General features: G+C 42.0%; 1 protein-coding gene across 1 annotated transcript in view; it reads right to left on the bottom strand.

Moving 5' to 3' along the window:
* Positions 1 to 27,102, bottom strand: part of LOC139420448 (disks large-associated protein 1-like) — a 223,866-nt gene that overhangs the window by 57,081 nt on the left and 139,683 nt on the right. Inside the window, exons 5-6 of the mRNA XM_071170591.1 lie at positions 22,761 to 22,941; positions 3,559 to 3,817 (exon numbers count right to left, since the gene is read on the bottom strand). Coding sequence (XP_071026692.1) covers positions 3,559 to 3,817; positions 22,761 to 22,941 — 440 coding nt within the window. The remainder of the gene's footprint in view (positions 1 to 3,558; positions 3,818 to 22,760; positions 22,942 to 27,102) is intronic.

Below are 27,102 nucleotides of genomic sequence, written 5' to 3'. Positions count from 1 at the left end.
GCTACTTCTGCAGCAGAGGATAAGTTCATTAGAGTTACCAGCCTCAGAAATTGCAGCCCAAATAAATGCTTCACCGAGTTCAAGTAACAGACACATCTCAACATCAACTGTTCAGAGGAGACTGCGTGAATCAGGCCTTTTGTGGTTGAATTGCTGCAAAGAAACCACTACTAAAGGACACCAATAAGAAGAAGAGACTTGCTTAGGCCAAGAAACACGAGCAATGGACATCAGACCGGTGGAAAGATTTGTGGTTCCAACAGCAGTGTCTTTGTGAGACACAGTATAGGTGAGCGGATGATCTCTGCATGTGTGGTTCCCACCGTGCAGCATGGAGGAGGAGGTGATTTATTTTGAATTCAAGACATACTTAACCAGCATGGCTACCACAGCACTCTTCAGCGATACGCCATCCCATCTGGTTTGCGCTTAGTGGGACTATCATTTTTCATTAGGACAATGACCCAACACACCTCCAGACTGTGTGAGGGCTATTTGACCAAGGAGAGTGATGGGGTGCTGCATCAGATGACCTTGGTTTGGGATGAGTTGGACCACAGAGTGAAGGAAAAGCAGCCAACAAGTGCTCAGCATATGTGGGAACGCTTTCAAGACTGTTGGAGAAGCATTCCAGGTGAAGCTGGTTGAGAGAATGCCAAGAGTGTGCAAAGCTGTCATCAAGGCAAAGGGTGGCTTCTTTGAAGAATCTAAAATATATGAAATATATTTTGATTTGTTTAACACTTTTTTGGTTACTACATCCCTATATGTTATTTCATAGTTTTGATGTCTTCACTATTATTCTACAATGTAGAAAATAGTCAAAATAAATCTGTCAACTTTTGACTGGTACTATATGTATCATATCTGAACCTGCAAGGGACTGCCTCACACCATGGCACCCTCTGCAACCTGTGTGTGTATGTGCACGTGTGTGCGTGCGTGCCATCGAATTCATTAGCGTAGCGAGGACTCAGGAGGAGAGATGTGAGGATGTGATGAAATACAAAGTGCCAGCACCATGACAGTAATCTGGGCCAATCCGTACTCTGCCTGGCTTTTTAGTGCTTAATAATGTTATGACTGACACCTCTCTCTCTCTCTCTCTCTCTCTCTCTCTCTCTCTCTCTCTCGACGTAATCATCACCTGAGATTGACCTAGTATTCCCTGCATTGAATTAAGGTCAGGGGTCACCCAGACTGAGACATGCAGCCAATCAAAGTTGACGATCACAGAACCAATCAAACACCCTTCAAAGCACCGAGCACAGCTAAAACCAATGGCTCTTGTCTAACAAACTACACCTCTTTTTCATTAAGCTCTGCAGACTCACTCTGCTTCAGATTTCCAGTTATCACATGATCACATGTCTCAATCTGACTCCCCTAAATTGATGTGAATGAAATGGCTAACAGCTGTTGCTGCTGCCAATAGCCATCCCTCCGCCCCCAGCTACCAACCATATGTGGTCCGTCTGTCTAGGGCAGGACCTATTACCTTTAGATCCCCAGCAAATTAATATTGATCGACTCCCAGGCAGCTCCTAAGATATGGGTCAGAGGCGTGTGGGTGCGGTGTGGAGTAGGGTGTGTGTGTGTACGCTCACTCTGTCTGTGTGTGCACACACATGTGTTTTAGTGTGTGTGTGTGTGTGTGTGCGCACGTAAGCGTGCGTCTTAAGAGGACATCTCCGCTTGATCATGTTTTATCTGTCTCCTGCTCCCAGACCAGCCCTGACATCTGGCTCACCAGCAGTAGGGTTCTTGCCAATAGCACTTGATGTGATGAATTTTCTTTTCCCCCTCGCTTCCTCTTCCTCTGTAACTAGAGTTGTATGTCCCAAATGGCACATCTAATATATAGTGCACTACTTTTGGCCATGGCCCATAGGGCTCTGGTTAGAAGTAGTGCACTATGTGGGAAATAGGGTGCAATTTGGGATATAACCTAGAGAATAGGGTGTGCCGACAGAGATCAATATTAGCCAAACGAGAAACACACACATGAAATGCCTCCTCCTCCTCGCCGGCTTTATTATTGTCTGTTTGTTTTATACAAACTTGATGGTGGTGAATCTCTGGATGCCCTTACATCGTACTCTTCCCACTGGCTTCAATAGAAGTGAGGGTCAAATAAATCCTTATCCTCCGCAGCCTTGGTAGGGTAACTCCGGGAATCAATGGAGCAGAATTGTTAATGGCACTAAATGAATGTTTGTTCTGAACCACGAGGAGCACCTTCAACTTGACTGAACACGCTTTGCCGTACAATTTGCACTAAATATTTTAATTAGCTGACTGTAACCTTGTTGGCTGTGTGGAAGAAAGAAAGAACTGCCTTTTAATCGAGATAATTAAACAGGGGTGGGGTGGGGGGGGGGGAGCGGGGGGGGAGCACTGAGGAACATGAAAAAAGGAATGCCCTCGGGCTCTGACTCACTGCATGGCTACAATGTAAGTCAGAGAAGATGGGAAATTTATAGAGAGGCAAAAATAGAAAGTTAACTCGGAATGCCAACACCACTCAACATCAATACTGCATGCAGTCCATGCACTAATGTTCTAGTTCAATGCTTTACTGGACGAGAGGCAGAGAGCTCAAATAAGGGCCGGCCAGGAGTCCACATACAGACCCTGATCAGCAGGAACGAGCTCTTAAAGGTAGTCCCAGCAGAGATACAGACAGACACCGTTCTGCACAGAGGGGATCTAATATTTATCATATTGTAACGCCAAAGAAAAATAGGTCATACGTATTATAATACTTATAAAGAGATGTTCTGAGGCTCTGGGTATTGTGCGTGTGTCCTTTGCAATCACAACTCCTCTGCCTCCCGTTGACATGTCTACAGTATTAAATATGTACTGTACTCTACACTCTTAGATATTAATTGGGTTCCAAAATGGTTATTTGGCTGTCCCCATAGCAGAACCCAAAAGAGTTCTACCTGGATCCAAAAGGGGTTCCTCCTGGAACCAAAAATGGTTCTTCAAAGGGTTCTCCTATGGGGAAATCCAAATAACCATTTTAGGTTCTGGATAGCACTCTAAAAGTGTGTGGACTAAGCTGTCAGTGTATTAACACATGCAATGCTCATCCAATTACTGTCCCTTTACATTAGTAGTCAGTAGCAGTGCATACTGTACATAATGCATTACATACATGTATAATACATTGTAGACATTACATATGCGCATATGGACAATGTAGGTACGGTGGCGTCTAAACTAGGCCCTAAGAAGGAGTGATTGTATTAAATAATGAAATTTTAATGACAACATGCTCACTTAGGAACTCACTTGGTGAAGGGCATTCGGCTGAAAATGAATAAATGCAACAGCCATATCACTGTTGCTGGCAAATACAGTCATGGGTGGAAAGAACCATCCCATTCGTGGTTCTTGAGAGACCCTAAAATGGTTCCCCTATCGCATCGCACTCAAGAACCTTATTTGGTTCCAACTTGCATCTGTATTTTAAGAGTTTAGAGTCAGGGTAAAGTCAGGGTAAAATCAGGGTAGCTAAAGTTGTAGTTTTATTGCGTGTGTGTGACTGACCTGTGCTGCTCTGGATGGTCCTGACGGTGGTGGTGGCCCGGGGGGCTGAGATAGCCCTCATGTTTCCCCCCACCATGGTGACCCTGTCCTCCTCATCTTGGGAGCAGCCCTTCTCGATGGCCCGGACATAGCTGTGACTGCGCATGCGGAAGCAGCCTGACATGGGGAGGTCCAGAGCATCCACCGCTTGAGACTCCATCTCACTGAAAACAGACTCACACACTGCCTCAATCTGTCCGTTCACCTCCACCTCGCTCACCTGCAGGGGGCGACACCGCACGCACGGGGGGGGGGGGGGGCAAAGGTCAAACAGGTTAGAAAAACCTAGGTCAACATCACCGGACTGGAGCCATGTACACAAGGGTTTAAAGTATATCCAGTGATTTTGAGGAATCAAAAAGACACTTGAAATCAATCCAAAAGGAAAGTATGCAGTGCAGAGGGGAGGGAAGTTGTGGGGTAAAAGTCCACGGGCCGTCCGAGTGCAGTGCTACAGGGGTGTGTTGGCAATACACATGTCTACAGGAGGGAAGACTCAGGACTAGTTGAAATGAGTGCCACAACATTGTAGAACTAAGCTAATGGAAAGGGTGTGTAGTGGTTGTATTGGGACCAGGCACGTGTCTTCATAGTCCCCAACAGAAACACAAAGTGTCTAAGGTGGACTGCTATTCTAGCCTAATATACTTGCATGGAAAGAGGAGCAAAGAGTGTCATCAAGCCAAATCTGTTTTCATGGTTTCTGATATGGGCGGCAGGTAGGCTAGTGGTTAGTGTTGGGCCAGTAACTGAAAGGTTGCTAGATCAAATCCCTGAGCTGACAAGGTAAGAATGCTGTCGTTCTGCCCTTGAACAAGGCAGTTAACCCACTGTTTCTAGGCTGTCATTGTAAATAAGAATTTGTTATTAACTGACTTTTCTAGTTAAATGAAAAAAAATCACATGTTATCAATCACAGCATGTTTTTGGACTGATTCAGCAGTTTTTACCTGATAAAGTAGAATACTATTGGAAATTGATGTTGAAAGTTCCATTTATATTTCTAAAATATAAGTTGAAAATGATGCTGTCCCTGCTTCCTGTTGACAATAACCTTTAGTAGCCCAATGTCAAAATACGGTTTGGAGTGTCCAATTCAATAGTCAATATGTAGAAACAGTTTGTGATATACAGTATTAAAAATATAAAATGTGCTACCTACACATACAGTGCCTGCATAAAGTATTCATACCCCTTGACTGATTCCACATTCTGTTGTGTTACAGCCTATATTCTAACTGAATTAAATATATATTTTTCTCACCAATCTACACACAATACGCCCATAATGACAAAGTGAAAACATGTTTTTAGATTCTTTGGCAAATGTATTGAAAATGAAACATAGAAATATCTCATTCACTTAAGTATTCACAGCGCTTCGTCAATAGTTGGTAGAAGCACCTTTTGGCAGTGATTACAGCTGTAATCCTGGGGAAGTCTCTAAGAGCTTTCCACACCTGGATTGTGCAACATTTGCCCATTTTATTATTTTCAAAATTCTTTAAGCTCTGTCAATATGGTTGATCATTCTTAGAAAGCCATTTTCAGGTCTTGTCATAGATTTAAGTCAAAGTAGATTTAAGTCAAATCTGTAACTTGACCACTCAGAAACATTCACTGTCTTCTTGGTAAGCAACTCCAGCGTAGATTTGGCCTTGTGTTTAAGGTTATTGTCCTGCTGAAAGGTCATTGTGTATTCCAGTGTCTGTTGGAAAGCAGACTGAACCAGGTTTTTCTCTAGGACTCTGCCTGTGCTTAGCTATATTTCATGTATTTGTATTTAAAAGAAATCCCTAGTCCTTGTCTGTGACAAGCATACCCATAACATGATGCAGCCACCACTATGCTTGAAAATATGGAGAGTGGTACTCAGTAATGTGATGTACTGGATTTGCTCCAAACATAACAATTTTTATTCAGCACAAAAAGTGAATTGCTTTGCCACATTCTTTGCAGTATGACTTTAGTGCTTTGATGCAAACAGGTTGATGTTTTGGAATATTTTTATTCTGTACAGGCTTCATTCTTTTCACTCTGTCAATTAAGTTAGTATTGTGCAATAACTACAATGTTGTTGATCCAACCTCAGTTTCTCGTATCATAGTCATTAAAGTCTGTAAGGGACAGGATCAAAATTCACTTGGGGGAGGGGTGGTCAATCAATCAATCAATCAATCAAATGTATTTATAAAGCCCTTTTTACATCAGCCAATGTCACAAAGTGCTATACAGAAACCAAGACTAAAACCCCAAAATAGGGAGGATTGTGTGCTTTTTGGGCAGGCACAGCGGAGGGCAGTGCGTTTCTCCCCTGGTTTACATTAGCTCTTCTGCTCATATTTTCTCTATAAACAATGGCTTGACTTACTTTTGATATTACCCTAAAAAAGTTTATAAACGTTTGTGAAGGTTTGGTATGGTGTGGCTATTATTAATTGTTTGCTACTCCAGGCCTACGATATGAAGGCAGTGTGTCTCGGCCCTTCAACTGACTCCAACCAGAGTTACTCCTATAATCTGAACATATAATGATTATCTTTATACAAACTATTTGGATAAAAGATTAAGATTACCCTCCTTCTGTACATCAAATGCTATATGGCAGACGCAGTAGCCATGTGACATAATTAAATGTATTCTTGTTCAAATAGCCCTTACACAGCCTGGAGGTGTTTTGGGACATTGTCCTGTTGAAAAACAAATGATAGTCCCACTATGCGCAAACCAGATGGGATGCCGTATCGCTGCAGAATGCTGTGGAAGCCATGCTGGTTAAGTGTGCTTTGAATTGTAAATAAATCACTGACAGTGTAACCAGCAAAGCACCCCCACACCATCACACCTCCTCCTCCATGCATTATGGTGGGAACCACACATGCGGAGATCCTCCATTCACCTACTCTGCGTCTCACAAAGACACGGCGGTTGGAACCAAAACTCTCAAATTCGGACTCATTAGACCAAAGGACAGATTTCCACCGGTCTAATGTCCATTGCTCGTGTTTCTTGGCCCAAGCAAGTCTCTTCTTCTTATGGTGTCCTTTAGTAGTGGTTTCCTTGCAGCAATTCGACCATGAAGGCCTGATTCATGCAATTTCCTCTGAACAGTTGATGTTGAGATGTGTCTGTTACTTGAACTCTGAATAATTTATTTGGGCTGCGATTTCTGAGGTTGGTAACTCTAATGAACTTATCCTCTGCAGCAAAGGTAACTCTGGGTCTTCATTTCCTGTGGTGGTCCTCGTGAGAGCCAGTTTCATCATGGTGCTTGATCGTTTTTGTGACAGCACTTGAAGAAACTTTCAAAGTTCTTGACATTTTCCATATTGACTGACGTTCATGTCTTAACCTCTTGGAACTCCCCATACCGGATCCGGTATCAGGAATACAGACTCAAGCTCATTACCATAACGCAACGTTAACTATTCATGAAAATCGCAAATGAAATGAAATAAATATGCCATCTCGCAAGCTTAGCCTTTTGTAAACAAAACTGTCATCTCAGATTTTCAAAATATGCTTCTCAACCATAGGAAAACAATAATTTGTGTAACAGTAGCTAGCAAACAAAGGATTTAGCGTTAGCATTAGCGTTAGCATCCAGCACGCAACATTTCAACAAAAACATAAAAGCCTTCAAATAAAATCATTTACCTTTGAAGAACTTCTGATGTTTTCAATGAGGATACTCTCAGTTGGATAGCAGATGCTCAGTTTTTCCAAAAAGATTCTTTGTGTATTAGAAATAGCTCCGTTTTATACATCACATTTGGCTACCAAAAAAAAACCGAAAATTCAGTCCTCAAAACGCGAACTTTTTTCCAAATTAACTCCATAATATCGACTGAAAACATGGCAAACGCTGTTTAGAATCAATCATCAAGGTGTTTTTCACATATCTCTTCATTGATACATCGTTCTTGGACACATGCTTTCTCCCCTGAATCAAATGGTAAAGTGGAAGCAGCTGGCAATTACGCACCGAATTCGACGCAGGACACCAGGCGGACACTTGGAAAATGTAGTCTCTTATGGTCAATCTTCCAATGATATGCCTACAAATACGTCACAATGCTGCTAAGACCTTGGGCGAACGACAGAAAGTGTAGGCTCATTCCTTGCGCAATCACAGCCATATAAGGAGACAATGGAAAACAGAGCTTCAGAAATTCTGCTAATTCCTGGGTGATGCATCATCTTGGTTTCGCCTGTAGAATGAGTTCTGGGGTACTTACAGACAAAATCTTTGCAGATTCTGAAACTTCAGAGTGTTTTCTTTCCAAAACGGTCAAGAATATGCATAGTCGAGCATCTTTTCGTGACAAAATATCGCGCTTAAAACGGGAACGTTTTTTATCCAAAAATGAAATAGCGCCCCCAGAGATCCAACAGGTTAAAGTAATGCTGGAATGTAATTTGTGTTTTCTTATTTGAGTGGTTCTTGGCAAAATATGGACTTGGTCTTTACCAAACAGGTGTAACGTTCGTCGTTAAGAGTAGACCAAGGCGCAGCTTGATTGAAGTTCATCATATTTTATTGAAATGTGAACCAGCAAAAACAACAATAAACAATACAACGAACTAAACGCTTTGTCGTGCAAAAATACATGCAACGAAAAGACCAGATCCCACAACTGAAGGTTGAAAAAAGGTCTGCCTAAGTATGATCCCCAATCAGAGTCAACGATAGACAGCTGCCTCTGATTGGGAACCATACTAGGCCAACAAAGAAAAATTAAACATAGATGTACAAACTAGATTACCCACCCTAGTCACACCCCGAACTAACCAAAATATAGAGAATAAACAGGGATCTCTAAGGTCAGGGTGTGACAACAGGGCTATCTTCTGTGTACCAAATTCCACAAATGAACTTTTAACAAGGCAACCTGTTAATTGAAATGCTTTCGCTGCCTCTATCTCCTCCTTCGGACGGCGATACTTCCCGGCCCTGCTCCCTCTAGGATTTCCTCCCATGTCCAGTCCTCCTGACCACGCTGCTTGGTCCGTTGGTGGTGGGATCTTCTGTAACGTTCATCGTTAAGGGTAGACCAAGGCGCAGCGTGATTGAAGTTCATCATATTTTATTAATATGTGAACCAGCAAAAAAATCAATAAACACTCAAATGAACGAAAAGCTTTGTCGTGCAAAAATACATGCAACCAAACAAGACAAGATCCCACAACTGAAGGTGGGATAAAGGGCTGCCTAAGTATGATCCCCAATCAGAGACAACGATAGACAGCTGCCTCTGATTGGGAACCATACTAGTTCAACAAAGAAAGAAAACATGGCTATACAAAAACTAGATTACCCACCCTAGTCACACTCTGACCTAACCAAAATATAGAGAATAAACAGGGATCTCTAAGGTCATAGCGTGACAACAGGGCTATCTTCTGTGTACCAAATTCCACAAATGAACTTTTAACAAGGCAACCTGTTAATTGAAATGCGTTCCAGGTGACTGACTACCTCATGAAGCTGGTTGAGAGAATGCCAGTGTGCAAAGCTGTCATCAAGGCAAAGGGTGGCTACTTTGAAGAATCTAAAATATACTTTGATTTGTTTAACACTTTTTTGGTTACACATATGATCTGATTTCATACTTTTGATGTCTTCACTATTATTCTACAATGTAGAAAGTAGTCAAAATAAATAAAAACCCAGGGGGCCTCCCGGGTGGCGCAGTGGCTAAGGGCCCTGACCTCAATCCCATAGAAAATGTGTGGGCAGAACTGAAAAAGCATGTGGGAAGCAAGGAGGCCTACAAACCTGACTCGGTTACACCAGCTCTGTCAGGAGGAATCGTCCAGAATTCACCCAACTTATTGTGGGAAGATTGTGGAAGGCTACCCGAAACGTTTGACCCAAGTTAAACAATTTAAAAGCAATGCTACCAAATACTAATTGAGTGTATGTAAACTTCTGACCCACTGGGAATGTGACGAAATAAATAAAAGCTGAAATAAATCACTCTCTCTACTATTATTCAGAAATGTCACATTCTTAAAATAAAGTGGTGATCCTAATTGACCTAAGACAGGGACATTTTACTAGGATTAAATGTCAGGAATTGTGAATAACTGAGTTTAAATGTATTTGGCTAAGGTGTATGTAAACTTCCGACTTCAACTGTATATGTGGTGTCAGGTAGGGTGGAGAAGAGGTTAGGGAGTGTTGGGTAGGTGAAAGTGTTTGTTTGCGTTTCTGCCATCCAGAGGGAGCGTGCGCTCCGCACCACGTGACCAGGGCCAAGAACTGTAACTTTGCTTTCCTCTGGAGCAGGGCGCTTTTGAAAGGAGTGATAACTGGAATCGGGAGTTATGTGTTGAGGAGGATCAACTGAAGTTGAGGATTCCCGGTGTCTGTGACCCCTGCCGTTTGGTGACGCAGATCCGTTGGAAGAGCACTGTGTAACAGAGAAGACTGTACTACTGAGTTTTGATGCAGGGTCTTTACCAGATAAAGTCAAGTTAGGATGTGTCAGTTATCCCGTGAGAGCTTTTGTCTGTGTTTTAGGTGTCAAGCTTATGGTCGTGTGGCAGCAGTGTGTAGGAGGGAGATTCCTAGATGTGAGACGTGTGCAGGAGGACATAAGACAAAGGAATGTGCAGAAATGGTGGAAGAAGTTGTCTGTGTAAACTGTAGGGGTGCCCATGGTGCTGGAGATCAGAGGTGTCCGGTGAGAGAAGGGCAGGTTGAGGTTGCCAGGATCAGTGTAGTGCAGAATGTGCCCGTATGTTGAGACAGTGAAGAGAGTAGTAGAGGAAGATGAATCCAGGGCAGAGTATGTGAGCGGAGTTGAGCGGTAGTTGATCCAGCTCATGGCTCATGGAGCGTTGCGCAACTCCACCTCCTTTTCCAACTGCTCTGCTAAAAACTGATCTGTGCACATTGGAGGAAAATAAATTGCAGCTCCAAATTCGCTCCATTCATTAAAATCACAATTTATTAATTTAGGTATTGGGATTGTGGTTTAGTGGGGTTCTCTAGCAAAGTCTATGGCTGTCTGGAGTGGTTCTCAATCAGAGGCAGGTGTTTATCGTTGTCTCTGATTGGGAACCATATTTAGGCAGCCATATTCTTTGAGTGTGTCGTGGGTGATTGTTCCTGTCTCTGTGTTTGTTTGCACCAGAGAGGCTGTATAGGTTTTCACGGTACGTTTGTTGTTTTTGTATTGTTCGTTTTTTCATCTTCATTAAACATGTTTCTAGAATACCACGCTGCATTTTGGTCCGACTCTACTTCACCCCAAGAAAACCGTAACAACTATCATGCTTTCGTGATATGTGTCTTTTCAGATTCCACAATGTTTCTTTATTTTTGTAGACACTACATCACCGCATTCCCTCTCTTGCTCTTGGTCCTCATCTTTGTAAGTCACCTTGATTTTGCACCTTTTGCACCACAGCATTCTGCAGTGATACTCCATCCCATCTGGTTTGCGCTTAGTGGGACTGTCATTTGTTTTTCAACAGGACAATGAACCAAAACACATCTCCAGGCTGTGGAAGGGCTATTTGACCAAGAAGGAGAGTGATGGAGTGCTGCATAAGCTGACCTGGCCTCCACAACCCAATAAGATGGTTTGGGAAGAGTTGGAACGCAGCGTGAAGGAAAATCAGCCAACAAGTGCTCAGCATATGTGGGAACTCCTTCAAGACGGTTGGAAAAGCATTCCTCGTGAAGCTGGTTGAGAGAATGCCAAATTCCACAAATGAACTTTTAACAAGGCACACCTGTTAATTGAAATGCATTTCTCTCAACCATGAAGCTGGTTGAGAGAATGCCAAGAGTGTGCAAAGCTGTTATAAAGGCAAAAGGTTTTTTTTTGGTTACCCTATGATTCCGTATGTGTTATTTCATAGTGTTGATGTTTTCACTATTATTCTACAATGTAGAAAATAGTAAAAATAAAGCAAAACCCGTGAATGAGAAGGTGTGTCAACTTTTGACTGGCACTGTATATGTAATTCATTAGTCCAAAGATGGATGTAGCAACTACAGATTGTCCCTTTTGTATCAGCATGAATTGAGCAATAAAAGGCAAACTTTTATTCCATAGGCTGGGATCCGCACTATGCAGCTGCTGCAAGAGCACATTTTTCACTGGCTGGCCACTGGTTTCAAAAACAATGATTGATAGGCAGCTTAAACTTCTTGAATTTGACTGTTGTTGGGTTCAAATACACATTTATATTTGTGAACAGCCATCCACAACAACCACAATCCGTAAAGTGCAAATAGCTAAATGAGAGTGCAGTAGTGTGATTCACATCAATGTGCCATGTAGATATCAATAATAAGTGATATCCGTATCGCCGTAGGCTACACCACTGCTGTCGTCCTCACCTCCAAGCGTTTATTCAAGTTGGATAATCTTTGGATGACGACAGCAGTCACACCATTGGAAGACATAGCTTGGACAGTAGCCTACAAAAACCTATTCCTGCTCTTTACCCGGGATCCATCAAACCCATTTGGTGTGTCATCATAGTGGTCTCTAACTTGTGGTCAGACTCGCTCAGGTGGAACAAACGTGTGCATTTTTTCAATGCTGATTTGAATGTCATTGAGAAAACAGAGAAGTGTCCAAGATTTTTTTTTTGCAAACATCCTTTCTGTCTTTAAAAGACATCCTCAAAGTAATCATATAGTTTTTCAAACGTATCTGTAATCTGATTACAATATTTTAGCTGGTGACGTAACGGATTACAGTTACCGCTTTTGTAATCCCTTACATGTAATCCATTACTCCCCAACCCTGCCTGTACATTATTGGCAAATAAAGGTGCGGTTCAGGCATGAATGTCTGTGAAACATTCTTTTTCAGTCAAACCCAATACCAGGAGTGTCAAACTCCATTCGTTGAATGATGCTGTGTCTGCATGTATGTATTACCATTATACACTTTAACAGTGTTGACCAGTCCTGGTCCTGGGACATCAATGGTTACGCATTATAACTATGCAATAGACTAGAAACATGATTTAAATAGATAAAGGCTGATTTGTAATTCATATATATATATATATATACAGAAACAGAATTTTAAAAACAGTTCACTACACTTCCTACAGTACGCATCATGTAAATAATCTAAAACCGGTTCATCTCAATATCTAACTCCCTTCATCTGCATTAATCTGTGGACATAGGATAGGTGTAGTATTTCATCAAATGACAGACTTCATTTCAACAAGTGGATCATGTGAAACGCTTTATTGAAAGAAGTTCACAATCCATGTGTTGTAAATACATAATACATGCATTATACATATTATAATTGTAATATTATACATTCAAGTTCAATCTGTACTTCAATGCACATACGGCGTGCATTCTAAAAACAGAGGAAGAACGAGGAGGTGGGTAGAGAGGCGTGAGAGAGTTTAAAAGACAGAAAGGGAAATAGGTAAGAACAGGAGCAGGGAAGACAGCATATAAATAATGAATCACAGTGCTGCCCTAATATCCACTCAGTTCATCACAATTACATAGTGTCTCTAGCGGTGTCTCCTAAGCAGCCTTGGGCCCCCAGTTGGCCCGAAGGTTATCTTAAGAACGGGTGAAGTGGCGATGACGGGACTGGCTTCCTCTCTCACATCAAAAAAATAGAGAGACAGATGGATTGAGAGAGAGCATGATAAAGCATTTTTTGTTGTTTTATTCTTACACTGTCCGTCATTAATCATCAGGAGGTGAAATGCAAAACTGACCTTGGATCATTAACTCTGGGACTACTACATCTCTATCTGTATTTCAACGTGAAGCATCTCCTTAATAATACTTCCTGTTGACCCGACCAAGTGACCTCTCACCTCTGATCATGCTGTGCCTCTATGATCAGATGCGGGAGGGGTTCACCGACAAAGCTGATATAACCGAAAGGATTTAGGTAGAAGGGGGAGAGAGGGATGAAGTGAAGGAGAGAGACTGTTATTGAGAAAATAAGGTAGTTCAACAGGAATCTATGTGTGTCCACACTAAGTGGCTGCAAATTACTTTATACTGAAAAACATGCACAGACACTTGAGGACAAACAATATACAGCTGAAGTCGGAAGTTTACATACACTTAGGTTAGAGTCAATTAAACTCGTTTTTCAACCACTCCACACATTTCTTGTTAACAAACTATAGCTTTGACACGTCGGTTAGGACATCTACTTAGTAATTTTTCCAACAAATGTTTACAGACACATTATTTCACTTATAATTCACTGTATCACAATTCCAGTGGGTCAGAAGTTTACGTACACTAAGTTGACTGTGCCTTTAAACAGCTTGGTCAATTCCAGAAAATTATATCATGGCTTTAGAAGCTTCTGATAGGCTAATTGACATCATTTGAGTCAATTGGAGGTGTAGCTGTGGATGTATTTCAAGGCCTAACTTCAAACTTAGTGCCTCTTTGCTTGACATCATGGGAAAATCAAAAGAAATCAGCCAAGACTTCAGAAAAAAATTGTAGACCTCCACAAGTCTGGTTCATCCTTAAGGGAAATGTCCAAACACCCGAAGGTACCACGTTCATCTGTACAAACAATAGTTCGCAAGTATAAACATCAGGAAGGAGACCTAGAGATGTACGTACTTTGGTGCGAAAAGTGCAAATCAAACCCAGAACAACAGCAAAGGACCTTGTGAAAATGCTGGAGGAAACAGGTACAAGAGTATCTATATCCACAATAAAACGAGTCCTATATTGACATAACCTGAAAGGCCACTCAGCAAGGAAGAAGACACTGCTCCAAAACCGCCATAAAAAAATCCAGACTACGGTTTGCAACTCCACATGGGGACAAAGATCGTACTTTTTGGAGAAATGCCCTCTGGTCTGATGAAACAAAAATAGAACTGTTTGGCCATAATGACCATCGTTATGTTTGGAGGAAAAAGGGGGAGGCTTGCAAGCCGAAGAACACCATCTTAACCGTGAAGCACAGGGGTGGCAGCATCATGTTGTGGGGGTGCTTTGCTGCAGGAGGGACTGGTGCACTTCACAAAATAGATGGCATCATGAGGCAGGAAAATTACGTGGATATAGTGAAGCAATATCTCAAGACATCAGTCAGGCTGTTAAAGCTTGGTTGCAAATGGGTCTTCCAAATGGACAATGACCCCAAGCATACTTCCAAAATTGTGACAAAATGGCTTAAGGACAACAAAGTCAAGGTATTGGAGTGGCCATCACAAAGCCCTGACCTCAATCCCATAGACAATTTGTGGGCAGAACTGAAAAACCGTGTGCGAGCAAGGAGGCCATACAAACCTGACTCAGTTACACCAGCTCTATCAGGAGGAATGGGCCAAAATCGCAAAATAAATGTAGAAATTCATGTTATTCAATTATTGCACCCACACTGCTCGCGCGCGCCATCGAACGTATTTTAGCCCATCGAAGGGCTAAAATAGAACTCATTCCTATTTCTGACGCAGATCGAGCAGAAAGGTCTGCCTCTTCCATCTCCTCATTGGTTTTACCCACATGGGTGACTGAAAGTGGTAATGGTAATACAATGAAAGTTTAGATGCGATCACCATATAAGTTAAACGATGAAAAAGCCTGGAAGGAGGAGAGATGACTAGAAACGATTCGGTTGGCCATTTAATGTGTGGATTAATTGTCGGAGTAGAGGTCCTTGTGCATTTCAGGTAAAATAACAACTCAATGTTTATATCCCAGGACAAATTAACGTTAGCTAGCAAGTGCAAGCTAACTAGCTAAATTGCCATACATGTTTAATGAAATTAATGTCATTGGTTCAGAATTTGTTTTGATATTTTAACCTGCGTGTTGTGATCGCGTTTGATGTGGGGGGGTCAAAATAAATGTATGTACGATGGCGCACGCGCGCAGCCGGTTCGGGTTCCGTGTAATTGTTCTGAATTTGTTCAATATGAGTGACTTAAAAGAGAAGGTTTTATTTTTGTACAGACATCAACCTTACCTGAACAGCACCCTCACCCGAGAAGAAGAAATCAAAAGGAGAGAAACTGGGAATGTCATAACTGCAGTAGACATAGCTTAGTAAATAGAAGAATACTCTTATTACAACAACTTATTACAATGGATGGCTCTTATAATAGCATTTTGTTGTGTATTATGTAGTCTATGGTGTTGTCAGGGAACAGAACCCTTTTTGAAGAAGTAGGAGGGGAAGATCTCCCGCACATGGATTGTCTCTCGTGCTACATTGTTGGCCCCCATCTTTGAAGCATCCTGCAGAGCAGCAGATCTCTCCTCTGGCACATGGTGGCGAGCTGCAGATTCCTTCCTGGACTGTGTGTCCATCCTCATGAAGTTATGAAGGACACAGGTAGCCTTCACACGCCAGAATTCTCCCAGGAGGCAGTTCCAGATGGCCCTGGTCACCCAATCTTGCAGTGCCCTACACGGTAACTGTAGGCAATCGTTTTGAAGCAATCTCCAGTTACAAGGTATCTGTAGGAATATAGAAGATAATGTCATTATTCGACTTTAACATCGCCAGGTCATTATGGATTACTAAAGCATAATATCCCTTATAACAAATCATGCTAACTTTGGGTAGATAGATGTGTGTGCATGTGTAGCATGTGACAAGAGCAGGATCTAATTAAGGATAGCGTCACAAATGAATCCATAAATAACACTTGAAGCTTGATGATGACTTGATCATTTGAACCAGCTGTGTAGTGCTGAGGCAAAACCAAAAATGTGCACCCTTTTGAGTCCCCAGGACCAGGACTGAGAGGTCAAATATAATTCACTTAGCTAGCTATCTATACAGTATGTAAAGTTGGCTAGACAGCTAGCTAGCTATGTTAGCAACTAATTTGAGTTAGCCTGCACTGTAGCTAGCTAGTAAATAATACATATTGCTTTTTTTTACATTTTCTAAATGTATTTACTTACTTGAGTAGGTTCTCCCAGCCATGTGGACATTTGGAAACAGGGCAACAAACAAATTGGGCATGCTCCGCTCACATACTGGTCCAGGGTGAGTAGGTCAAGGCCAATAGAGAGTGATAGGAATGACACGTGCTTCATTAAAGTTCATTTTTTTGGCGTTCATGGCCATGGTTGTCACCTGAACCACAGGAATGGAACATAAATCGCAAAGGATAGATGTTGTGGCGGTAGCTGCAGAGAAGTACTTGGGTGTTTTGAACGATAGTGTCCCGTCCTCCCAGGCTGCTGGCCTGGTGTAGAATCAGATAGGGCCAAAGTGGTGTAATAGTGGTGAGGTTTTTAATGGGTTTAGGGTTAGTTGGTAGGGCCATTTTTTTTCACAGTGTAAAGAATTCATACTACAGAACTGTAGGCTGATGCACAGCCAATACAGTAGGTGGCGGCATGCTCCTTTAACATTTGTTTGCGGACCACCATAATATCAAAGGAAAATAAGAAGTACTGTATCACAAAAATGACATGATTGATGCAATTTCAATGTTGCCTTGTGTATCACCAAATTGACTTGAGATGATATTACTGCAACACTGTTCACTGCCTCCAAGTTGCTTGACATAGGCCTTTCCAAGAGCTGTCAGTCAAGGTGAGCTCATGAATAGAAGTTCCCTGCCCACTCTGCCTGTCTTTTTAAACTTCCAAACATTACAGTTGGCACTATGCATTTGGGCAGGTAGCATTCTCCTGATATCTGATATCTGCCAAATACAGATTTGTTCATCCGACTGCCAGATGCTGAAGCGTGATTCAGCACTCCAGAGAACGTGTTTCCACTGCTCCAGAGTTCAACTGCTCCAACAACACTCCAGCCGACGCTTGGCATTGCGCCTGGTGATCTTAGGCATGTGTGCGGCTAACAAAGGTTATGGTGCTAACGAAGATTATGGTGCTGACGTTGCTTCAGAGGCCGTTTGGAACTCGGTATTGAGTGTTGCAGCCAAGGACAGACGATGTTTACGCGTAACGCGCTTCAGCACTCAGTGATCCAGTTCTGTGAGCGTGTGTAGCCTATCACTTGTGGCTGAGCTGTTGTCTCTCCTAGAGTTTCCACTTCACAATAGCAGCATTTACAGTTGATCGGGGCAGCTCTAGCAGGGCAGGAACTTGACGATGCCACGTTGAAAGTCACAGAGCTCTTCAGTAAGGCCATTCTACTGCCAATGTTTGTCTATGGCGATTGCATGGCTGTGTGCTCGATTTTCTACACCTGTTTGCAACGGGTGTGGCTGAAATAGCCAAATCCACTTATATGAAGTGGTGTCGAAATACTTTTATATATATAGGGTATATATTTATACATTACCAGTCTGGACACACCTACTAATTCAAGGGTTTTTCTTTATTTTGACTATTTTCTACATTGTAGAATAATAGTGAAGACATCACAAACACATCTCTAGAAACATATAGATTATATAGAGTTTGGGGAACACAATCACTATAATGAAATATGTAGACCAATAGGCAATAAGACAATCAAAAACATTGTAGAATAATGGTGAAGACATCAAAACTATTAAATAATACATATGGAATCATGAAGTAACCAAAGAAGTGTTAAACAAATCAAAATATATTTTTTATATGAGATTCTTCAAAGTAGCCACCCTTTGCCTTGATGACAGCTTTGCACACTTTTGGCATTCTCTCAACCAGCTTCATGAGGTAGTCACATGGAATGAATTTCAATTAACAGGTGTGCCTTGTTAAAAGTTAATTTGTGGGATTTATTTTCTTCCTAATGCATTTAAGCCGATCAGTTGTGTTGTGACAAGGTAGGGATTAGTATATCGAAGACAGCCCTATTTGGTAAAAGACCAAGTCCAAATTATGGCAAGAAAGCTCAAATAAGCAAAGAGAAATGACAGTCCATCATTACTTAAAGACATGAAGGTCAGTCAATCCGCAAAACCCATCAAGTGCTATGATGAAACTGGCTCTCATGAGGACTGCCACAGGAAAATAAGACCCAGAGTTACAGTGCCTTGCGAAAGTATTCGGCCCCTTGAACTTTGCGACCTTTTGGGATGTTTAAAGCTTGGGAAATCTTTTTGTATCCAAATCCGGCTTTAAACTTCTTCACAACAGTATCTCGGACCTGCCTGGTGTGTTCCTTGTTCTTCATGATGCTCTCTGCGCTTTTAACGGACCTCTGAGACTATCACAGTGCAGGTGCATTTATACGGAGACTTGATTACACACAGGTGGATTGTATTTATCATCATTAGTCATTTAGGTCAACATTGGATCATTCAGAGATCCTCACTGAACTTCTGGAGAGAGTTTGCTGCACTGAAAGTAAAGGGGCTGAATAATTTTGCACGCCCACTTTTTCAGTTTTTGATTTGTTAAAAAAGTTTGAAATATCCAATAAATGTCGTTCCACTTCATGATTGTGTCCCACTTGTTGTTGATTCTTCACAAAAAAATACAGTTTTATATCTTTATGTTTGAAGCCTGAAATGTGGCAAAAGGTCGCAAAGTTCAAGGGGGCCGAATACTTTCGCAAGGCACTGTACCTCTGCTTTAGAGGATAAGTTCATTAGAGTTTACTGCACCTCAGATTGCAGCCCAAATAAATGCTTCATGGAGTTCAAGTAACAGATACATCTCAATATCAACTGTTCAGCGTCAATCAGACCTTCATGGTTGAATTGCTGCAAAGAGACCACTACTAAAGGACACCAATTAAGAAGAAGAGACTTGCTTGGGCCAAGAAACACGAGCAATGGACATTAGACCAGTGGAAATCTGTCCTTTGGTGTTGATGAGTCCAAATTTGAGATTTTTGGTTCCAACCGCAATGTCTTTGTGAGACGCAGAGAAGGTGAGCGGATGATCTCCGCATGTGTGGTTCCCACCGTGATGCATGGAGGAGAAGGAGGTGTGATGGTGTGGGGGTGCTTTGCTGGTGACACTGTCAGTGATTTATTTAGAACTAGCATGGCTACCACAGCATTCTGCAGCGATACCACATCCCATCTGGTTTGCGCTTAGTGGGACTATCATTTGTTTTTCAACAGGACAATGACCCAAAACACACCTCCAGACTGTGTAAGGGATATTTGACCAAGAATTAGAGTGATGGAGTGCTGCATCAATTGACCTGGCCTCCACAATCACCCGACCTCAACCCAGTTGAGATGGTTTGGAATGAGTTGGACTGCAGAGTGAAGGAAAAGCTGCCAACAAGTGCTCAGCATATATTTTTTAAATGTTTTATTTTTATTTACCTAGGCAAGTCAGTTAAGAACAAATTATTATTTGCAATGACGGCTTACACCGGCCAAACCCGGACGAAGCTAGGCCAATTGCGCCCCGCCCCATGGGACTCCCAATCACGCCCAGTTGAGATACAGCCTGGATATGCATATGTGGGAACTCCTTCAAAACTGTTGGAAAAGCATTCCTGGTGAAGCTGGTTGAGAGAATGCAAAAAGTGTGCAAAGCTGTCATCAAGGCAAAGGGTGGCTACTTTAAGAATCTCATATATAAAATATATTTTTTATTTGTTTAAATGTGTTATTTCATAGTTTTGATGTCTTCACTATTATTCTACAATGTAGAAAATAGTACAAATAAAGACAAACCCTTCAAATAGGAGGTGTGTCCAAACTTTTGACTGGTACTGTATATATATTAAGAGATGACATAAATAGTCTTATGCACAATTTAATCAGGCACTCTAGAAAGAGGTCCCATAGTGACTGTACAGCATCCCGTTCATTCGACTCCTCTAGTATGGTAGATGATGGTTAGCTAGGAGAATTGTGACTGTGGGTTGGGCAGGATTTGAAGGAGAGGTAAGACATTGAGACTGTGTGCTTGAGACAACATGTTGGATTGGGGGCAGGTGATTGGAGAGAGAGGGCTGCAGAACATGTGTGGTAGATACAGTATGCAATGTGATAAGAAGACAGATTGTGTGGTAGATATATAAATGTATAGATTGGACGGGGCCACAGATCCTCAGTCCCCAGTATCCATGGTGCAATAGGGGGGCGGGGGCTAGGGTCAGTCTGTCATATCTGGTGTAATTTACCTGTTTTATGTGATGTCCTGTGTGATATTAGGTGTACTCCTAATTCTCCCATCTCTCTCTCACCCGCTTGTATCGACCTCTGAAGTGTGCCAGTGTACATGGCAGTAAATGCTTTTAGACAATGGCTGTGAAAAATTACTGGTGGCGTAAGACATACATCACGCTCGTTTTCTAAGGTGTGCTGTGAGAATTAAGCATCTGTTGTGCTGTTGTATTGTAAAGTATGCTAGCAGAAGGCTATGTGTGCTGTATTACATGATGCAGAGCATTGGAAATTAGCTGATCTGTTAAGGACAGGTGGTAGCTGGTGTGGAGGCTAAGTGAATGGAACTGTATTAAACACATCAAACACATGGTTTCAATATGTTTGGTACTATTCCATTGATTCCATTCCAGACATTACAATGAGTTGTCCTCCCTTTACCGGACTTCAGTACTAAATACATGTACATTCCTGCAGTGTAGTCCATGTGTGTTTCCTGGCTGTTGAAAATTAAAACATTGTTTCAGCTCTAATGAGAAAGACCTAATTTTAGTATTTCTCTATACGTCTTTGGAGTCTACAGAGGAGGAATTAACAGACGGATAGGATGATGGAGGGATCAAGGAAAAGGAGGGCTGTATTTCTTGTAGTCTAATTAGCACTGTGAATTTGACTCTGATCATTAGACCTGAAGGAAACACCATTCTGTATACTCCTGGCCCTTCTTTGGACACTGTGTTAACAACCCTCCAGGCAAGCTTCAATGCCATACACCTCTCCTTCCGTGGCCTCCAACTGCTCTTAAATACAAGTAAAACTAAATGCATGCTCTTCAACCGATCGTTGCCTGCACATGCCCGCCTGTCCAACATCACTACTCTGGACGGCTCTGACTTAGAATACGTGGACAACTACAAATACCTAGGTGTCTTGTTAGACTGTAAACTCTCCTTCCAGACCCACATCAAACATCTCCAATCCAAAGTTAAATCTAGAATTGGCTTCCTATTTCGCAACAAAGCATCCTTCACTCATGCTGCCAAACATACCCTTGTAAAACTGACCATCCTACCAATCCTCGACTTCGGCGATGTTATTTACAAAATAGCCTCCAATACCCTACTCAACAAATTGGATGCAGTCTATCACAATGCAATCCGTTTTGTCACCAAAGCCCCATAAACTACCCACCATTGCGACCTGTACGCTCTCGTTGGCTGGCCCTCGCTTCATACTCGTCGCCTAACCCACTGGCTCCAGGTCATCTACAAGACCCTGCTAGGTAAAGTCCCCCCTTATCTCAGCTCGCTGGTCACCATAGCATCACCCACCTGTAGCACGCGCTCCAGCAGGTATATCTCTCTGGTCACCCCCAAAACCAATTCTTTCTTTGGCCGCCTCTCCTTCCAGTTCTCTGCTGCCAATGACTGGAACGAACTACAAAAATCTCTGAAACTGGAAACACTTATCTCCCTCACTAGCTTTAAGCACCAACTGTCAGAGCAGCTCACAGATTCCTGCACCTGTACATAGCCCACCTATAATTTAGCCCAAACAACTACCTCTTTCCCTACTGTATTTATTTTATTCATTTATTTATTTTGCTCCTTTGCACCCCATTATTTTTATTTCTACTTTGCACATTCTTCCACTGCAAATCTACCATTCCAGTGTTTTACTTGCTATATTGTATTTACTTTGCCATTTTTTTGCCTTTACCTCCCTTCTCACCTCATTTGCTCACATTGTGTATAGACTGGTTTATACTGTATTATTGACTGTATGTTTGTTTTACTCCATGTGTCGTTGTATGTGTCGAACTGCTTTGCTTTATCTTGGCCAGGTCGCAATTGTAAATGAGAACTTGTTCTCAACTTGCCTACCTGGTTAAATAAAGGTGAAATAAAAAGGAAACAACACCTGAATGTTTGGAGATGGTTTGGTTTAAATAGCCGCTCAGATGGGATGGTTGCTGGACGGTTGTCTGATTGTTGATTAGGGGTTGGATAGGGTTTGATTTGGTGTTGGTATGAGGTTGGTTTGGAGTTGTTAGCTTTTTCGATGGATGATTTGGGGTTGGTTTTTCCTCCCCCTTGCATGGCCTTTGGGTGTAAGAAAGGACAGGAGCCGGTTAGGGGACGGAGCAGGGGGAGGTATGCACCCCCAGGGCCACCAACCTGGCTAATGGTGCGCATGGCTCTCATGTAGCTCTCGTTTCGTGAGCGGAATTTGGGCGAGGCCAGCAGCCCTGCCGGGTCCAAGCTGTCCAGGCTTCTATTGATGGAAACCTCACTCACCGCACGCAGGTAGCTGTGGCTCCGGATCTGCAGCTTGGGAGAGTGCGACTCGGTGGAGATCCTGCAGAGAAAGAGGGAGAGAAGTTGGGGGAGAAAATACGCTCATGAGCGAGAGCCAAAGGAAGAACAACTGAAGGCAGACAGACAGACAGAGAGTGTGAGAGAGAGAGAGAGAGCCTTCACAACTCATCCCCCAGGAAAGAGTGTATGTTTATGGAAAGTGTGTATATTTATGTATGCATGAGAGAAAGAACGAGGAGAGAGACAACAGGGGTGGCTGTGTGTGTGTGTGTGTGTGTGTGTGTGTGTGTGTGTGTGTGTGTGTGTGTGTGTGTGTGTGTGTGTGTGTGTGTGTGTGTGTGTGTGTGTGTGTGTCAGAGGAGGCTGGTGGGATGAGATGTAGATGGGCTTAGTGTAATGGCTGGAATGGAATAAATGGAAGGGAGTCAGACATATTGTTTCCATGTGTTTGATTCCATTCTAGTCATTATGATGAGCACATCCTCCTATACCCCTTCCTCCAGCCTCCTCTGGTGTGTGTGTGTGTGTGTGTATAGAAAGAGTAGAGAGAAGTAGAGCACTCTTTCTGAATATTCAATCGCTTCAGGACCATCCCATATCTAATCAACGAGCACATTGTTTAATACTCACATAAGCTTTGAGTGTCCTTGGAATATCTTTTGATTCGCTTGACAGAGTGGAGAAAAAAAGGACTTGGGCAAGCTCTGATGCATTTAAGTAGTGAGGAGATGAAATGCAGTGTGTGCGAAGTAGGTGGAATAGAGGTTTTAAACACACACACACACACACACACACACACACACACACACACACACACACACACACACACACACACACACACACACACACACACACAGCTCTCCCTCAGAGGAATCTGAAGGGTGAGCTCATTAGCCCTAACCTGCAGTCACCAAGCAGGAGGGAAATCACTCAGCACTTTCACACCTGTGTTGGTGTGTGTGTGTGCAGCAAATTCCATATACACACTGGAACCAGTGTTAAATTAACACATTGCTTAGTGTAAAACCTTATTTGAATATTTCCCAGAGTACCTTACCTTTCAAGTAAATTGTGTAGTTAGCACCCATGACTGTATTTGTTAGTGACAGAGACATGGTTGTCGCATTCATCCACTTCCTTTATCTTGGCTCAACCAAGTGAGATCCTAAGTGAATATGTTACAAATAAAAACAAGTTCTTTAAATGTCATTAACAGTCAAAACCATGTTTTTCATGAAGTTGGATGATATTTGAAGGAACTCTAAAAAATTACTTTTGCTTGTACATTGACAAAATTTTATCATAAATGTACTTTTCCTCTCCCCAGGTCTAACACTTGAATTCATTGTTAAGGGGACAAGGTGACATCTCCTTAACTCTCATTATAATACACAAATGGTGACATGTTTACTTCATTTAAAGTAGTACCGCCTTGTAAACAACATCGGAGAAGGGGTGTTTGCAGAGGAGTATGGTTTATATAGCTAGATAGCTACCCTACTGGTGCCAAAATTTGACCGTAAGGGTGTCAGCAAATAAAATAAAAAGTGAACCCTATCCATCGATGGCGAAGATCAGGGGCGCAACTTTCAATGGGGACACTGTTAACTGCATCACAAGAGTCATGCCATATGGCAGATGTACAGTATATACAGTGCATTTGGAAAGTATTCAGAATCTTTTGAGTTTTTCAACATTTTGTTACATTACAGGCTTATTCTAAAATGTATTAAAATAATGTTTTTCCTCATCCCGCTACACACAAAACCCCAAAATGACGAAGTGAAAACAGTTTTTTTTATTTTTTTTTATCTTTGCAAATGTATATATAAAAAAAGAAGAAATCCCTTATCCCTTACCTTATTTACATAAGTTTTCAGACCCTTTGATATGAGACTCGAAATTGAGCTCAGGTGCATCCTGTTTTCATTGATCATCCTTGAGATTATTTCTACAACTTGATTGGAGTCCACCCGTGGTAAATTCAATTGATTGGACATGATTTGGAAAGACACACCTGTCCCACAGTTGACAGTGCATGTCAGTACAAAAATCAAGCAATGAGGTTGAAGGAATTGTCCGTAGAGCTCCGAGACAGGGTTGTGTCGAGAAACAGATCTGGGGAAGGGTACCAAAACATTTCTGCAGCATTGAATGTCCCCAAGAACATAATGGCCTCCATCATCCGCTGCGGGTCCGCAGTCAAACGACCACCCCTCATCACTGTCAAACGCTCCCTAAAACACTTCTGCGAGCAGGCCTTTCTAATCGACCTGGCCCGGGTATCGTGGAAGGATATTAACCTCATCCCGTCAGTTGAGGATGCCTGGTCATTCTTTAAACTTGTTGGGGATAGGGGGCAGTATTTTAACTTTGGATGAATTGCGTGCCCATAGTGAACTGCATCAAACTCTGTCCTAGATTGCTAATATATGCATATTATTATTACTATTGGATAGAAAACACTCTGAAGTTTCTAAAACTGTTTGAATTATGTCTGTGAGTATAACAGAACTCATAGGGCAGGCAATCTTCCAAACCAGTTTTGAAATTCTGAAAGTTGGGGCAACTTTGACGTCATCGCCCCCTCCTTTCCCAACAAGATATGGATCTGGAAGCACTTCCTACGCCTTCCACTAGCTGTCCTCATTCAGTAGAAAGTGTAATGGAGCATTTGCTGTGAACTTTGACCTAATGGGAGGGAAAATAGTCGGTGTCGCAACAGAATGCCATTTTGCTGTGGCGCATTTCTCTGTGGGTGCTACAGCTGTTCCAATCAGCCCCAGATGAAAATGAATGATCCGGTTGGAACGTTATTGGATATATATGATTACAACATCCTGAAGATTGATTCTGTACTTAGTTTGACCAGTTTATTCGACCTGGAATATATATTTTGGAAGTTTTCATGCGAGTTATCTTGGACCAGTAGTCAGTTTTTGGGCACGTGAGCTGAAAGTGATAGCAAATGCAGCTACTTGGACACTAGTATTGGACATCATGGAACAAAACAATGATTTATTGTGGAACTAGGACTCCTTGCACTACATTCTGATGAAAGATCATCAAAGGTAAGGGAATATTTATGTTGAAATTTCGTATTTCTGTTGACTCCAACATGGCGGTGAAATATTGTTACGTCTGAGCGCCGTCTCAGATTATTGCAATGTTAGGCTTTTTCCGAAACGTTTAAAAAAAAATCTGACACAGCGGTTGCATTAAGAACCAGTGTGTCTTTATTTATATGTAAAACATGTATCTTTAGTCAAAGTTTATGATGAGTATTTCTGTTATCTGGCGTAGCTTTCTATAATTCCTCAGGATATTTTGGAGGAATTTCTGAACATGGCGTCAATGTAAACCGAGATTTGTGGATATAAAAATGCATATTATCGAACAAAACATAAATGTACTGTGTAACATGTCATATGACTGTCATCTGATGAAGATTTTCAAGAGGTTAGTGATTGATTTTATTTCTAATCCTGCTTTTGTGATTTTATTTTTGGCTGGAAAAAATGGCTGCGTTTTTTCTTTGGTTTGGTGGTGGTCTAACATAAATATATGTTGTGTTTTCGCTGTAAAACATTTAAAAAATCTGACATGATGGGTAGATGAACTAGGTGTTTATCTTTCATTTGAGGTATTGGACTTGTTAATGTGTGAAAGTTAAATATTTCTAAAGAATATTTTTGAATTCCCTGCGCCACCTTTTCAGCTGAACGGGGGGGGGGGGGGTGCCCCAACAGGTTTAAAAGTAACTTCCTCACCATCTTAGATAAGCATGCTCCGTTAAAAAAATGCAGAACTAAGAACAGATATAGCGCTTGGTTCACTCCAGACCTGATTGCCCTCGACCAGCACAAAAACATCCTGTGGCGGACTGCATTAGCATCGAATAGTCCTCGCGATATGCAACTGTTCAGGGAAGTCAGGAACCAATACAAGCAGTCAGTCAGGAAATCAAAGGCCAGCTTTTTCAAGCAGAAATTTGCATCCTGTAGCTCTAACTCCAAAAAGTTCTGGGACACTGTAAAGTCCATGGAGAACAAGAGCACCGCCTCCCAGCTGCCCACTGCACTGAGGCTAAGTAACACGGTCACCACCGATAAATCTGCAATAATCGAAAACTTCAACAAGCATTTCTCAACGGCTGGCCATGCCTTCCTCCTGGCTACTCCAACCTCGGCCAACAGCTCTG

Source organism: Oncorhynchus clarkii, chromosome 11 (assembly GCF_045791955.1).
Source record: "Oncorhynchus clarkii lewisi isolate Uvic-CL-2024 chromosome 11, UVic_Ocla_1.0, whole genome shotgun sequence".
NCBI classification, from domain to species: domain Eukaryota; kingdom Metazoa; phylum Chordata; class Actinopteri; order Salmoniformes; family Salmonidae; genus Oncorhynchus; species Oncorhynchus clarkii.
This window is presented reverse-complemented; position numbering and strand designations above follow the sequence as displayed.